General features: G+C 41.0%; 1 protein-coding gene across 3 annotated transcripts in view; it reads right to left on the bottom strand.

Moving 5' to 3' along the window:
• Positions 1-15,185, bottom strand: part of PEPD (peptidase D) — a 193,099-nt gene that overhangs the window by 31,620 nt on the left and 146,294 nt on the right. For all 3 annotated transcript variants that reach the window (XM_059481314.1, XM_059481312.1, XM_059481313.1), the window contains one exon: positions 9,256-9,404. In XM_059481314.1, coding sequence (XP_059337297.1) covers positions 9,256-9,404 — 149 coding nt within the window. The remainder of the gene's footprint in view (positions 1-9,255; positions 9,405-15,185) is intronic.

The following is a 15,185-nucleotide window of genomic DNA, read 5'->3' as shown; positions in this document are numbered from 1 at the left end:
ATACCCTAAAAGCATTTGCTCTTCAGAGGAACTGGAATAAAGTCTTCAAGTTCTGTCATTAATTTTTTATTCCTGAGGAGAATTGTTTTGCTGCAGATATTACAGCAGATTAATAATGATCAGCAGTGCTTTGACTAAAATATGACAATCTGAATGGGAATAATTCATATGGGCATCTTGAAATTATACAAACTGTAAAAGAGATTGTGCTCTCATACCCTTCCCTGTTGTGCTATTGTCAAAAATTCCAGTTTGCAGACCAGTTTCTTTTGAAAAATTAACCAAAATCAGCTACTGCTTTTATACAGCACAGAGAAGCATCACCATGGTGTTCCACTAACACAACTCTGGACTACACATAATAAAAAATACTACAATGCAAAAAACACCCATTGCATGTGAATAAGAACTTTTTACCTAGGAGGATAAATATTAGTAACAGTTACAGTTATTTTCTTTAGGTATAATGGATTTCAATCCTAGTTGGACACAGTGACAATTACTCTTAAGCAGTATTAGAAACCAAAAATCAATCTGAATTGTAAAGAAGTAATATATTTGTTGTGGACTAAAAGAAGCAGTAATCTGTGAAGCTGCAAATTTTGAATTTGCATGTTGCCAAGTACAACTCTGCTCAGCTTAATAACAGAAACACCTGCTGGTAATATGATCTGCTATGCCAAATATATACCCTAGCTATTAGTTTTCATTAAATTGTTTTTATTAAACAGTTCTTTAATTGAGTTATTTTAATCTTTGCTCTTGGTACTATTCTACCTGAGCTGGATTCTCCACTCTTCTTTCTTTGTTAGAGGCATTTTACTAGAAAATAGAACAGGGACTCATACTGCTGCTTTGAATTCAAATCACAGCATTTTTTGTTGTATAAGTAGGTTATTTAAACTGGTAGTGGTTCACTAAACTTAATTCTTGACAGTCTGACTGAAAGAACTGTGCCTCACTCAGTATTTAGGTACCAAAGGAGGACATACCATCCAAAATCTACATCCTGCTGTACTGAAATACAGACCACTCACCCTGTGAAGTCCCTGGGCTTGCCCCTCTACCCCCATCAGCTTTACTGCTTCAGTCCTTTAGCATCAGGCAAACAGGGAGGAGGCAAAACACTGGAAAATGAAGTGGCCTCTTTGTTTTGTCCTTCTAATTCACAACATTCCTTGGAAGGCTGTACATGGGAAAACTAGCTAAGACAACCCCTCCATTGCAAAGCACTTAGGAAGTTACAACAATAAAAAAGTCCTGAAGAAATCAGGAGAAATGCACAAAAAGTGGTCGGAGTTTCACAGAGCAGCTCAACTGATGCAGTTACAGCTGCCCACAGGACAAAGACCACGTGGGATTAACTTGGTTCTGCACAAACACACAAAGGGACAGCAGGAGTGGCTGGCACTGAAACTGCAGCAGGACACAGGGGTCACCCACAGGAACACCCTGCCTGCCTCCCAGGCTGCCTCTGGAGGCGGCTCATGGTGGCCTGTGATGCTCCATCCTAGAGAACTCCCAAGGATTTCTCCTGCTCTTCAAAGGAAGTGCTCAGCCCCAGACCTACAGAAGGCCCTCCTGAATCATTCTGTTTCTCAAATTGTTCATTTGGAAATGACAGAGTGGAAGGGTAGCTCCAAACATTACAGAAACCCCTTCAAACACTCATTCTCAACTGCAAAATGCAAGACTTGACTTGGAGCAAAGACAGAGGAGGGACCAGCAGCTACAGAGAATTTCTGAAATTCTCTGAGCCAGACACTGCTGGCCTGTGCTCACTGGCTGCTCCCCTTGGCCTCTCCATCTCAGAACACCTGAGTCTTTTGGGAACTACTTATCTCTCTGCATTTATTTAGCATCTCCAGCAAAAGGGTACCCACTTCTTGTGGGCTCTGAGGATCAGCTAGTATTCACATGATTAATAAAAGGATCTTTTATTGATATGTAGGTCTACTTCTTTGCCTGAAATGTTTTTGACTGTACTTGAAGTGTACTTGACTGCACTTTCTTGGTCAAAGATTATATGGCAATCCTGGAATCAATGAAATCTGCAAAGTCTGCTCTTTGACCCTGGAAGACAGGATTTAGGAGCTTAAAGAACCCATGTCTTTAAGTGAAACTGGATTTTTGGGAGAGCCATACACAAGGAACCTTCCAGCCCTGACATGGAGAAACCTCCATCTTGTGTTATCAGAGATGTCAGTCCTGGGGCACAGATTTTCTTCAAGACCTTCCTGAAATGCATTTATTGGAAAAGCAAAGCCTGAAAGCCAGAGGCAAGGGAACACTCACTGTCTTGATAGTAAAATGCATAACTTGGGGATATGCATATAAGATGAGCTCCAACTTGAAAAATGCAGAGATAGAAATCCTATAGGGAAACCCTGTGGTAATGTCAGTATCCCAAGGAGGAATTCACACTGCACATAAACTGAGGTGATGAACAACAACTTCTGTGCATATTTGGAACTAAATTTTATTTTTCGTTTTATTGAAACAAACAAACATCAATCAGCAGATATTCCCAGCTGCATAGCTAATGTCTGAATGCAATTTTGATTCAATGGGGACTCTGTATACACAAGCTTTTCAAATCATAAAAATGTAGAGATAGGGACTTGAGTGGCTGCCAACCTGGCCTTACTCAACTGTTCCTTGGGAGCAGTTTGCTAGACAAGGAGATCTTTATGGAAACTGGAATTTAGGACAACGGACCTTACAGAGTGAGGTATTTAAATTCCTTCTTCCTTGCACCCCAAATATTAATGTATTTAACTTTAAAGATTAAAAAAAAGATTTTTTTCAATATAGATTTTGCAGTATACCAGGCATGCTAAGCACAACCAGCTCCTTTCCTTCCCCTTCTCCTGTGATTTTCCATTCGTCTACAGAAAAGACAGAGAGTAATGCTTGGAGGTCCCAGGATGCAATTGCAAAAGGATGAAGATGGAAAGTATGTGATTGCTCCAATATTTAGCTCATTAATCTTAAAGACTCTGTTTATGCTCTAGTGCATTAATGCAAAATAGTTCTAATTGCAAAGCTGAGATAGGCATACTTCCTTTTTAGTTCTTCTCAACACAGTAGCAACTTACTATATTTCAGACACTTCAATGTTTCTATAAACAGAAACTGTACAGAGAAACTTTCTATATGTAGCAACTATATGTCTTCATCAAGTAGGAATTAAATTTATAATAATATAAATATTGTATTAATATTTGTATTATTAATATTCTTTAAATGCTTAAGATAATAACCCGACCAACAAATAGCAGAAATCACTTGAGAGGCTGCCCATGCTACCAATACACAGCCATTTGCTGAAGAATAAAAGAGAAGCCACTCCACAGAGACCTCCCCAACACCACTGACCCTGTGTGTCCCCGACAGTAACACACTGGGGCAAGAGCAGGGTGGTGCCAGGGCTGGAGTGGCCACAGCTCACAGGAACATCCAGCAGTGCCCTGCCTGTGCGCTGGCACTGCCCTGCCTGGGCACAGCCTGGCACTGCTCCTCAGCAGCATCTCCTTTCCTCCGCCACTGGCATTTCCATGGGCATGGAGTCACAACACAGCATGGAGTGATTCAGCTTAGGAGGGATACCAGCAGGGTACCAAGCCCTGGCTCAGTGTAGGGTTAACTTGAAAGTTAGATCATGTTTCTTCAACAAATTGTTTTCTTCAGAGAGGGACTTACAGCAAAACAAATTATTTCACACTTTTTTTTCCCAATAGATTGATATTAATTTCAGAGAGCAAACAGTAGTGGTCTCCCAGGTGAAACCAGTGACTAATGATGGATAACAAAGCAAACACACAGACATTGGATCTAACTTATGCAACTAGGATAAAGAATGGAGTGAGACAGATTTGGGAGCCATGCACATGTGCCCTTTCTAACCCTTCAGAGCTCTCCACTATTAACAACATGCCCAACTTGCTCAGAAAAGAGTCTAATCTAGCCCTGCAGCTCAGGCTTGGAGCTGCTGCCATCAGAGGTGTCCACGGGAGGTGCTCCAGACACCAGAGCTGAGACCTCACCCCTGCCCTTCCCCACTGCCCCCAGCAGCCTCATGCCTACTGAGGCTGTGCTGCACAATACTATTTTTCCACTAGAGTTTGCTTTTTTAAGCCTGGGCAATTATGGGGGTGGGGGAGAGCTCCACTAAAAGCACTAATTTTATGGTTATAGCATCAAGGACTGCAGAGTTGAGCAATATCCCCTGACTGAGTCTGTGTGAGCTTTGCTTGGCCCCTTGGTGCTGACATGTTAGGGTTCAGTCCTTCGCTTCCATGAACATCTACTCCTCTACACAGAATTTCGAATTACCTTTCTGATGATGCTGCCTACTCCAGTCCTGCAGTAAAATATTAAAAAAATTTCCAATTCTAAAAAGAATTTCAGTGACACTTGCCAGAAGAAGAGGCCCAGGGCTCTGTTTTGCAATGAAGGCAGCTGGCTAAAGGACAGAAGACCTCATGCAAGCAAAAGTGCAACATCCATTCATGTGTTACTACAGCCATGGAGGAGAGACACAGCAGCACCAGGGGAGAAGCTTCCACCAGTCCAAGCAGAGCTTCCCACCAAGCACAAGATGCAAACCACTGATAAACCACTGAAGATTTCTCTTCATTATATAATTCCTCCTCCATCTGTTACAAAAGCTGAAAACAAGCAAGAAAAAACCCAAGAGACTTCACAAGAAGGCAAACATGGCAAATGCACCTAAAAGTTGCCTCTGGTAATCAGCAACCTTTCTTGCACCAGACTCAGGTTCCCAGCAGGATGCTCAGCAACTTGCTTCAAACACAGGGGGTTTTTAAAATTTATTTTACATTTTTTTCATTAATCATTTTCTTTCATTTTACCAGAGTTTGGCTTGACAATCTGGAGTGTGATTTGCAGAAAGGCTGGGCTCTCAGCAGCTGTAACAGAGGTCAAAACAGCTGTGGTTTGAGCAAGAGCAATGTTCAACTCTCTTAAAAAAGATCTTGAGTCTGAAGAATTTCCATGTTGGAATCCCAAATGAGTCAAGAGCTTTTACACTAACTTCTCTAGCCTGCTGGCTCCTGCCTGCAGAAGGGGGACTGCTGCATACTTGCACATCTTTAAGATGCAGTGCAAGCAAACCTCCTTGCCTGCCCAGCACCTGTGCACTGTTATGATGAGCACTCTGAGAAAAAACTGGTGAGGACACATTGATAATTTTGGATTCAGAGCAGGTTTTGCACAGTAGGCAATAAACAGCTCCAGGCCATGCACAGAACAAAAGGTTAAACTAAATTACTGAATAGCTGCTCATTAGCTCAGCTCTGACTGTTATATGCATTGTGTGAAGACAGCAGAGTGAGAAACAATGAATGTATCTACAGGAACATTTAATTCCAATCATCCTTGGAGGTGAAATCTCTTGGTTGTCCCCACTTACTGTGTTTTTGTGTACACAGTGCAATGTTGAAGTGCATGAATTGAATTCATTTCAGATGAAAGTAAACTGGGAGATGTGCTCCAGGACTGCATTTAATGTGCCTCAACCTTTGGCAAATCCAATGAAATTAAAAAAGAAAATAGAAGTGAGACAAATTGGGACACATGGCTTTACAATTTCACTCTTTTAAAACTATTCTTTCCATGTAACATATATCTGTAAAGCATATATATGTACATATACATAAAAATTGTTTCTCAAGTCTCTGTTCTGACAAAGAAACAGATGATGCCTCAGTCACTGAAGGAAATGAATGTGTCAATATTCTGCACATCTGCCCCGGAATTTTAGTTCTGTGGAAGAGGAAATTTAATGCAGATGGACTTGACACAATTAAGAATATCCTCTAAGCAGAAATCCAACATTCCTCTCTCACATCTTGGATCATAGGCCTGACTTTGGAGGAAAGACAATTAGCCCACTGCCACACAAGCACACTTTTCTGACTTTCTCTTCAGTGACAAGCATCACTGTCTTCATCAGTGCTCCATGTTCAGTGGTTTCAAAACTGCTGATTATGCAAGACTGAGTGTTCCTCCCCCTTTTTTTTTAAACAGATTTTGTTTGTGGCCGAAACTGTGACAACTGCACTGAACTTGGGCTGTAATCCTACAGAGAGTGTATCTTAACTTTCAGAATATATTATTTGCCTTGCAGAAGGAATTCTATTCTTGGAGTTGTAAGGAAAGGAGACCCATATATATGATTAGAGCTGTTTGTATATTGGGACCATGCACAGAATGTGGCAGATGAATGCTTCTCTATAATGAAATACAATGTTTTGGAGTATTTTAAAAATTATAACAACTGTATATATATACAGTTATAAATATACAAATTCTGTGTATATTTCTGTGTATATAGAAATATACACAGAATTTTATTAGGAGGTCTATTATCTCTCAGAAAATACCAGCACTCAAAAGTTAATGAGGTTCACATGAGAGCCAAACTGTAAAAGAAATGCAAATCTCTGAATTGAACAGACCTATACAGAATGCTTAAGGTTGCTAGCAAGCTGTGTCCTTCAATAAACACAGTTATGTAAGCCAGTATTTGGTCAGTGACTCTCCCTAAAGTACTCATCCCTACCTTGCAGTCAGAAAGACCCCAGGAATCATCAACATCCTGATGACAACTACTAGATGTGCCCTGTGACCCTGCCACAAGGCACAATTAAGGAGATAAACAGCATTTCCTACACTGTGCTGTGCCCACCCTCACCCAGGCTGCTCCAGGAATGGCTCCTGCCACCTGACCAGGCACTTTGACCTTAGGAACCCCGGGAAATGAAGACTAGCAAAAATACCAGCAAAATCAACATAGGCTCCATAATCCAGAAAATCTCACTGAAACATGGTGGCTCTGGATTTTAAATTTAGTGCCTCCAACCCTGCGAGCTCTTTTGCTTCTTCTTTTGGAGACACAAAGTATTACAGGGAGAAGAGGCTCTTGTGAATTGACATCATCATTTCTTGCTCCCTTGAGTGGCAGTACCTGGCTCCCCCAGGGGCAGATCCCAGGGCTTTAGTCCAGGAGCTCCCAAATGAGGCTTTTTTAAGGAGCTGCACCTTCCTCCCTGCAGAGTGTCCCTCTGGACAGCAGTGACAATGGCATCAGCCCCCCGAGGGGCTCTGGGCTTTCTCTGACAAGTCTGTGACACTAACCATGCTGTAAAGGTCAGCATTTCCATTTCTCCTTTTTCAGAATCCTGGTCTTCCAGGAGATCTTAAAAGGGACCTAAAGAACAGACTTCTCAGATGGTGAAAATTTTTTTGTTACCAGACTCTTGACAGGATCTGTAATTCAAGAGTCCAGGTTGCATTTTACTGCACTCTGAAGTACAAAAGGAATGAAACCAATGAACCAGTCCACAGTCCAGTTTCTGTAGATACAAAATTCATCATTACTGGTCTCCTGAAGAGTGTAAATGCATTTGCACTGTTCTTCCAAACAGGCAGGACAACAGTAAGAACTGAAAGTTCAGTCCCTTTTTCTGCCAGAGATTAAGAATGATTTGTCTGTGTGTGGATCTCAAACTCCCAAAGCTAGTAAAAGACCCTTGCAACTACTTCTCAGAAATATTCAATTTAGTGTGTCCTTACTTTCTGACACTGTAAATAACGTGTTCAGCAAACTGAAAAATTCTCTACACCACCCTGAGCACAACATCATAGTAGCTCTCAAATTCTGAAGACAGTCTGCAACTTATTAGCATAAAATATTGCTAAAAATGTTACCTGAAATTAAAGGTGACACTGAAATGCAACATGAACTGTGAAGAGGAATGGGAGGAGTCTTGAGGGGAGGAACAGCAGGTGATGAAGAATGCATATTGTTATTAAAACAGCAAAATATCTAGTCTCATTTTGCAGATAAATATCGAGTGTTATTTGTCCTGATGCCTTGAGAGGCTACCTAGAATACAGGCTAGACAGAGTTAAAGGAATAAATAGGGGTTTATTCAAAAGGCTTTCAAAGGATACACCTTGGGCAGAACAAGAGCCTGGCTAAGGCTACAACCAGGATGGACAATGGATCACAGAGTTTCACACTTTTATAAGTTTTGGCCCATTTCCATATTGGGGTTAACTGTCCAATTACAGCTCCAGGTTATGCAGTCCCATCCTCCCAGTTTGCTCTCCTCAGTTCCGTGTTGTTTACAATTTCAGGCCTGAAGCTGCAATGGTGTCCTCAGCTCTCAGGCTGGAAAGGATTGTTTTGTCTGACTGAACTGTGAGGAGAACCTGCTAACACTCTATATGAAGCTCAGAGTTCTATACTAATGCACAATGTGGAAAATATGAAAGCTAAAACCTAAGACATCACTCCCTTGCAAAGTGCTCAAATCAACAGAGCTGCTGCCAGCCTGTGTAACAGGAAAATTGCTTCTGTTCCAACAGGCAATCCACAAAGCTCAGGCACTCAGAGCCTGATGACTGAAGACTAATACAGCACATTTAAAGGATAAGTGTGCTTTGTGCATTGAGTACATTCTTCTTGAAGATGTTCCATTAGTAATACTGAGAAATGCTCAAGTACCTTCACCAGTGACAAAATCACAGCAGCAGCTAGCTCTAAAACATTTATTTGCTGGCCTGAGAGCAGAATGGGAGAAAAATAAGGTTTTCATTAAGGCAGACAGTTGTTTCAAATGAAAATGTGTATTTGTTGGATCAGTTTGCCTGCAATTTAAAGGCATACAGTGAAGTACCCAATAGCCAGTGCTTTTGAAAGCTTTTTCAGGCTAATTATCCTTCCCAAAGATGCACACTCCATCCCTTTCTTCAATAGGATATTTCTATTGTGCTTACACATAAAATGCAGAAGATACTTGAAACAAACTGAAGCACAACATGTGCTCACACGAACTCTGACTGCAGCATTTGGCAGAAGCTTCCCGAAAAGATGGCTGTGTGTGTCAAGACACATCTGAACAACTGTCATCATTACTGGTTTCATGAAGAGTGTAAATGCATTTGCATCATTCTTCCAAACAGGCAAGACAACAATAAGAACAGAAAGTAGATGAAAGGAATTAAAAAGAAATAAATATTAAAGTATCATATTAATTGTATTAATAATTGTTTCTATGTTATGCCTTTAAAAGTGTATGGAAAATGTTGTGTATACATTAGAAGCTGCTTAACCATGGAAATTAATTTTATCATCTTGTTCCCTTTCTAAAATGCAAACATAATTGATCTGACAGCCTGAATGCTGCTACCAAAGCTCAGAACTCCTGCTGGCAGATGTTTTACCTGGCTTGATTGCTGCCATGACAGCCCTTGAGGCCTTCAGCACTGCCTCATAGATAGCCCTCTGGTCAGCTGTGAACTTGCCATTGGCAGGGAAGGTGCAGGTGATGTCAGAGCTGTAGCAGTAATATTCTCCTCCCATATCAAACAGGCTGAAAAGGAAACACAGGGGAAAGAAATGAAAATTTAGTTCCAAAGAAATAGTAGAACATGGTGGTAGAACATTTGTCTTGCTCTGCACTCAACATCTACATTTTGGTAGATCGCCAAATAATTGCTATCACACTCTGCTGTAGCTGATCACCAAATCACTGCTTGAACCCTAAGTAAAGCAGGGTGTCAGTCCCTTGGAATCCCCTGGCAGAAGGGTGTCTGCATTCCATATGGCTTAAAGGGACACCCTTATGGGCTGTGCTGCTCAGCATGGGAATGCTCAGAGAACACAGAAAGGAAGATAAAAAGTAGATGAAGAATCCACTTTAAACTTATCAGTTCCAGTTTCTAGGAATTCTTCTCAGAAGAAAAAACATATCCTTTTTTCTTTCCTGAAAAATGCTAGCACCACATACAGCATCCAGCTTCCAATACAGAATTCCACTTAACAGAGAAATGTTAATGGAACAAGGATTATGGAAAGAGCCAACCATAAAAGTACACCCAGTACAGCTCTCTGCATCAGAGGCAGAAGAAAGAAATTATGCAGTGCTTTTTTATGGGGCCAAAGAACCTGGCTTACCCCTTGAGAAGTGTATTTATTCTATACATGACTAAATGACTCACCACTGATTGCTCAGCTGCCAGAAATCAAGCCACAAGAACAGCAAGTGGGACTCTACACCTTGTGAGGACTATGTGAGACATTTGCAGTACCAAGCTTCTCAAGCCTGCTGGATAAGGCATTGCAGTGCCTTCAGAAGGATCAGAAATCAGTAAATAACCAAATAACCATTTGGACCAGACAACACTTGAGCAAATAACCCCCTTGGTTCATCATGTATTGATTGCAGGAAGGCACATTTTACATACAAGATTTTGATCTTGAGTATTAGTGTGACCTCCTGATTTCTGTGGTAATGAGTCAGAGTTGAAATCTGTGAATTTAAGTCTTCTTCCAACCACCCCAAGGAAATCACCATAAGAAATATGATTTTCCTTCACTGTGCTTGGAAACCTTGGAGTTTTCCTCCTCTTGCTGCTTTTTCACAGCAGGGTCAGTCAGCAGCACAAGCAGAAGGCAGGGCACTCCTCTGGGGCAGCCTCTCTGCCACTGAGTCCTAATTACAGCAGCAATGAGGAAAACTCTGCAGTGTGGCTCTGTCCCCAAGCAGCATGTGTGACTAGGTAAGGACAAATATAAACTACCACAGAAATTGCTATCACACTCTGCTGTAGCTGATCACCATTTCCAACACAACTGCACTGAAAGCAACGCACAGTGAGTAAACAAAGGCAATCATGAGAAAACTGAAGAATATTTCAGCAGGGCTAGGGCTCTTCTTGCTTCATTGCACACACAGCCACATGAAGATTTACTCCAAGAACTTTTCAAATCCACTCTACAATTTCCTCCATGAACAAATCTCTGCCCTGAGTGAGTCTCTGCCCTGCCTGGAGTCTTTGCCAGCCTCCCCAGACTGGGCAAGGCTCAGCTGCAGAGACTTGCAGGACTGGAACATCAGGAACTGCCCCAGTGGCTGCAGCTGCAAGAGCCTTAAAGCTGCAGCAGCAGCTCCTCAGGACAGAGCTCAGAGAGAGAGCACAATTATCTGTGTTACCAGGCTGGTGCACACACCACAGTCATTCACCTAAATATGGAATATGGAAAGTTAAATCAGAAATTTGCTAGTTGAAAAAAGATACAAAACTGGCAGGAAATGTCAAGGTGAAAAAACCCCGTTTGGACACCAGAACAGAAACTGTAAACCAGCCTGGCCAAACCTCAAAATCAGAAACCCCATCAACACTGCCTAAGTTTTGATTTTATGGTTAGACTCACTTCTAAAAATTACTAAAGAGCCACATAAAAAAATCTACAGACACAGAAAAGTAGTGTCAGCAGCAACTGGGAATCATGGAAGAAGCTGCTACATGCTGTAATGTACCAACAAGAAACAGATCAGTTCTGAACCTTTGAACCCATCCCAGACTGAGCCTTTCAAAGTCACAAATCAAGTTTCAAGATGCTCTGTGGGCTGTGCAGCAGTTCTGTGGCCTAACTGTTGCACTTACAAGTGTAAATGCCACTTCAGCAGGGTGACACTAAAGCTGTGACAACTTGAGAACTCCCTGAACACGTCTACTGGAAATTGCTATGCTTTGTGTATTTTATTGTATATTTTACCCTGCAAAGTAGTTATTCTGAACTTACCAGAGGCAGAATTTTACCTATGTCTTTAACCTTACAATTATCAGCATTTTCTCAAACCCATTCATCACTCAATGGCTGTTAAATAATGTTTGAATTACAGGAGAACTGAATGGAAAAAAAATATCACAAAGCTGATGGTACACCAAAACAAGGCTCACAAGCTTGGAAGCACCATTTGTTCAGTCTCTTGGCTTCCAGACAAGAGGAGACATGAGGGAAGATGATCTTTCAAATTCCACCACAGACCATCCAGCCTGTATGCTTCAGTGAGAAAGCATCCAAACCAAATGGGACATCTGGGAGATATTTTGGCTCTTATCAGGAATTCTCTTCCATTTAACTTCAGTTGGGAACATATCCATTAGCTAAAATGTTGCCCAAGACATGGAAATAGCCAAAATATTGTAGTTATACTGAGAAAATAATGGGAGCCTGAGAAGATCCCAGTTTCATGTATTTGCTTGCCAGGCAAAATAAATGGTGAAGCACATTTATATCAAATCAAATAAAATGCTTGACAGCTACTATCTTTTCCTGTTGACTAACCAGAAAAAAAATTTGTAAAGGAAGGTTCCTTATAAAAAGCACATTTATTTTACACTGAAATTAGATGGTAAATTGAAAAAGATACTACTAGTGCATTCTAGTTTGTTCTCAACTGCATGTACAAAATTACCTGTCTGGTAGTGTGGTCTTAAAAGGGTCACATACAGAAACAACTACTTAATGTTATTTGGAATGTTATCAAATGCAGCAGCAATATAAACAAATTAAATGCAGAAATGAAAACAGGCCTACAGGCATCTTGATCTATAGCTTACCTCTTAAGAGCTGTTTAAAAACAGAACAACATATGCAATAATACCATAAACATTCACCAAACCCTATCACATCTCCCTTTTAGATGAATTAAGTGCTGCACATGTAGCAGCCTGTGTATGTCATCATTACATATACATTGCATATACTTTCCATTTTGTATGACAAAACTTAACTGTGAGTTCAGTTTTCTGCTGAATGATGAAAAACTTCATTCTAAAAATACCCTTTCACCACTCCTTCTGCAGCAAGAACACAATTGTGAATTGCTGATTTCAATGAGATGATAAGGCTGAGGCTGTCAGGTTTCTGAGGCATTGGAAAGGGATGCTGATCAGAGGAGTGTTGCTGACCAAAGTGAGACATTGGGTTTTATGTCAAACTGTTCATTGATTCAGCTTGGAGCTCAGGAGGCCAGCTCAATCTCTTTCAAAGCCTTCTGAGAGAAAGCTGGTCCTGCTTTGCATCATTTTGTTGTGAGCAAAAGCAACAAACACCTTTATTTCAGGGTGAAAATGATAATGTATAAAGCAGATTTAACAGCCAGCAGACCTGAGCACCCCATGGAAACTCTATGCTACTGTTTCAATTTATTTTCTAGAATAATCAGGAAGCCATACCATAAGTAAAAGATGCATAGCAAAAACAGTCTAAACTTCTTGGAATTGTGGACATAGCTCTCCCAGTGGAGGCTTCAGTTCTGTGTGTGTACACAATCCTTGCTACAAAGCATATTGCAAAATACTGTAAACATTACTAACTAAAACTGAACAATGTAAAATATAAGAAAAATCAGATAACATGCCAGTTGTTCTACTGACAGAATGAACCAGTAATCCAACATTAGCCAACAGCATTGGAATACAAGGTTCCTTCTGCCTGCTTTATAAACCACCTTCAAAAATAACTAACAGCATTTAATTACTTTCACAGGGAAAAACACAAACCCACAAGTTTAAATCATTTTGCACATAAACCAGTATCATAGTCAAAAAGAAGGAGACGTGTGTGACATGCCACAGCAGTGCAGACAGGCTTGGCTGGACATGCCCCTCCTCAGAGCAGCCCTTCCCAGCAAGTCCCTGCAGCATTCTGCCATGCACAACACAACTGGGGCTCTGCTCCCCGCGCAGGAACCCAGCAGGGAAGTTTGGAGGAAATATTTCAAGTCCTGTCAATTTTAAAATGAATACAGGTTTGTAAGTCAATGCTGGAACTGAAACACAACGTGATGCACAAAAGCTCCTTTCCCCTCCTTTCCCTCTGAAACAAAACACATGAGTAAGACATGGCTGTGTTGCTTTCACAGAATATTGGCACCACAAAATGCAGATTTATAGTTACATTTCTTGCTTTCAAGCCAAGAAAAATAATATGCATTTTGATACTGATTTTAGCTTTCTTAACCTTTGACTGTGAAGCACCACGAACACTTTGTGTAACACTTTAAATTTGAACACTGTGGACTATAAAAAGTCATAGTTCTTTTCTCCATAAAGTCACTGTATACCATTTTTCAAAAATAAAGCATCATCTTCCTTTAAGCATGTGTTTTACTTTTATAGGCTTGCTGACACTTTTATTGTCAAATAATTTGAAACTGCCAGGCAATGAAGCAAATTATGGCCAATATCACAATGGGAAGCAATACTTTATTTGGGATATCTGAGCCATGTGTAGGAATTGTTATGATCCAAGCACCAACCCAACCCAAAGACAAGCTCTCGCAGGCATTTTTTGGGAAGCCTACATCTACTCCCACATAAAGCTGTCACCTTCCTGTTCCACAGAGCTGCTTGATCTTTACACTCATAGCTGGATCTCCTCATGGTTATAAAAGAATTACTCTTGTGCAGCTGTTAATGTGGCAGAGTGATGACTGGAGTGAGACCCAGGTGGATGTCCTTGCGCAGTGCACCCCGACCCAGTGTCCCACTGAGCATCACCCACCTGCAGCCCAGCTCCTCCCCAGTCTGTTCTCAGGACAAAATCTTCCCTTCCCCTGGCTGGGTTTGCAACACTAGCAATTAGAAAACTGATATTGCCCTATCTTACAGTGCCCTCCTCACTCCTCAGGTTGAACAGGTGTGAAAACTGAAGCACTTTACTCAGCAACACTTACTGTGGTTTTAGGGGTTTGAGCCATTACTAACCAACACACCAATGAAATGGTGCCAGCCAGTTTTAGGACAGCAGGAATAAAGGTACACACAGTTTTGTCTTCCTCTTACTGCCATAAAAGCAAGTCACCCCCAGCTGGAGGTTTATGCTGTGTGATCTCAGCACACTCTGCTCTGAGTTCACAGAGAGCACTCTGTGCTTTACACCTCATGCAGCAATTAAATCCTTAAGTATTCACACACTCACAAAATCCAACTGTTTGTTTGGTTAAACACTTCTAAGGCAATTTCAAGCTTAAGGGAACTAGGTATCAGCATTTCTATGAGATATGTTTTGGAAACAGGCCAGCTGATGTGGAAATAGGGTGGTTTAATAGGAGACCACAAGAATGAATTAATGTAAATGATATCACAAGGAAGAAAACAGAGAGATAAGTGACACACACTCTTTCATACATTTGTATCTTAACTAGCCAAGAGTTATCAATTAAAAAAGCAACACCAGGTAAGATAAGATCACAAACCCCAAGAGAGAATTGGGACAGCATAGTGAATAGTCCTACCCTGCTCAGGAAGAGGTTTTTTGAGAGAAGCCTTGCAGTTACCAACTTCCATCTGACATGGCA

The sequence above is a fragment of the Ammospiza nelsoni genome, chromosome 13 (assembly GCF_027579445.1).
Source record: "Ammospiza nelsoni isolate bAmmNel1 chromosome 13, bAmmNel1.pri, whole genome shotgun sequence".
In the NCBI taxonomy this organism is placed as follows: domain Eukaryota; kingdom Metazoa; phylum Chordata; class Aves; order Passeriformes; family Passerellidae; genus Ammospiza; species Ammospiza nelsoni.
The sequence above is the reverse complement of the archived record's forward strand: the minus strand, read 5'-3'. Positions and strand labels throughout refer to the sequence as shown.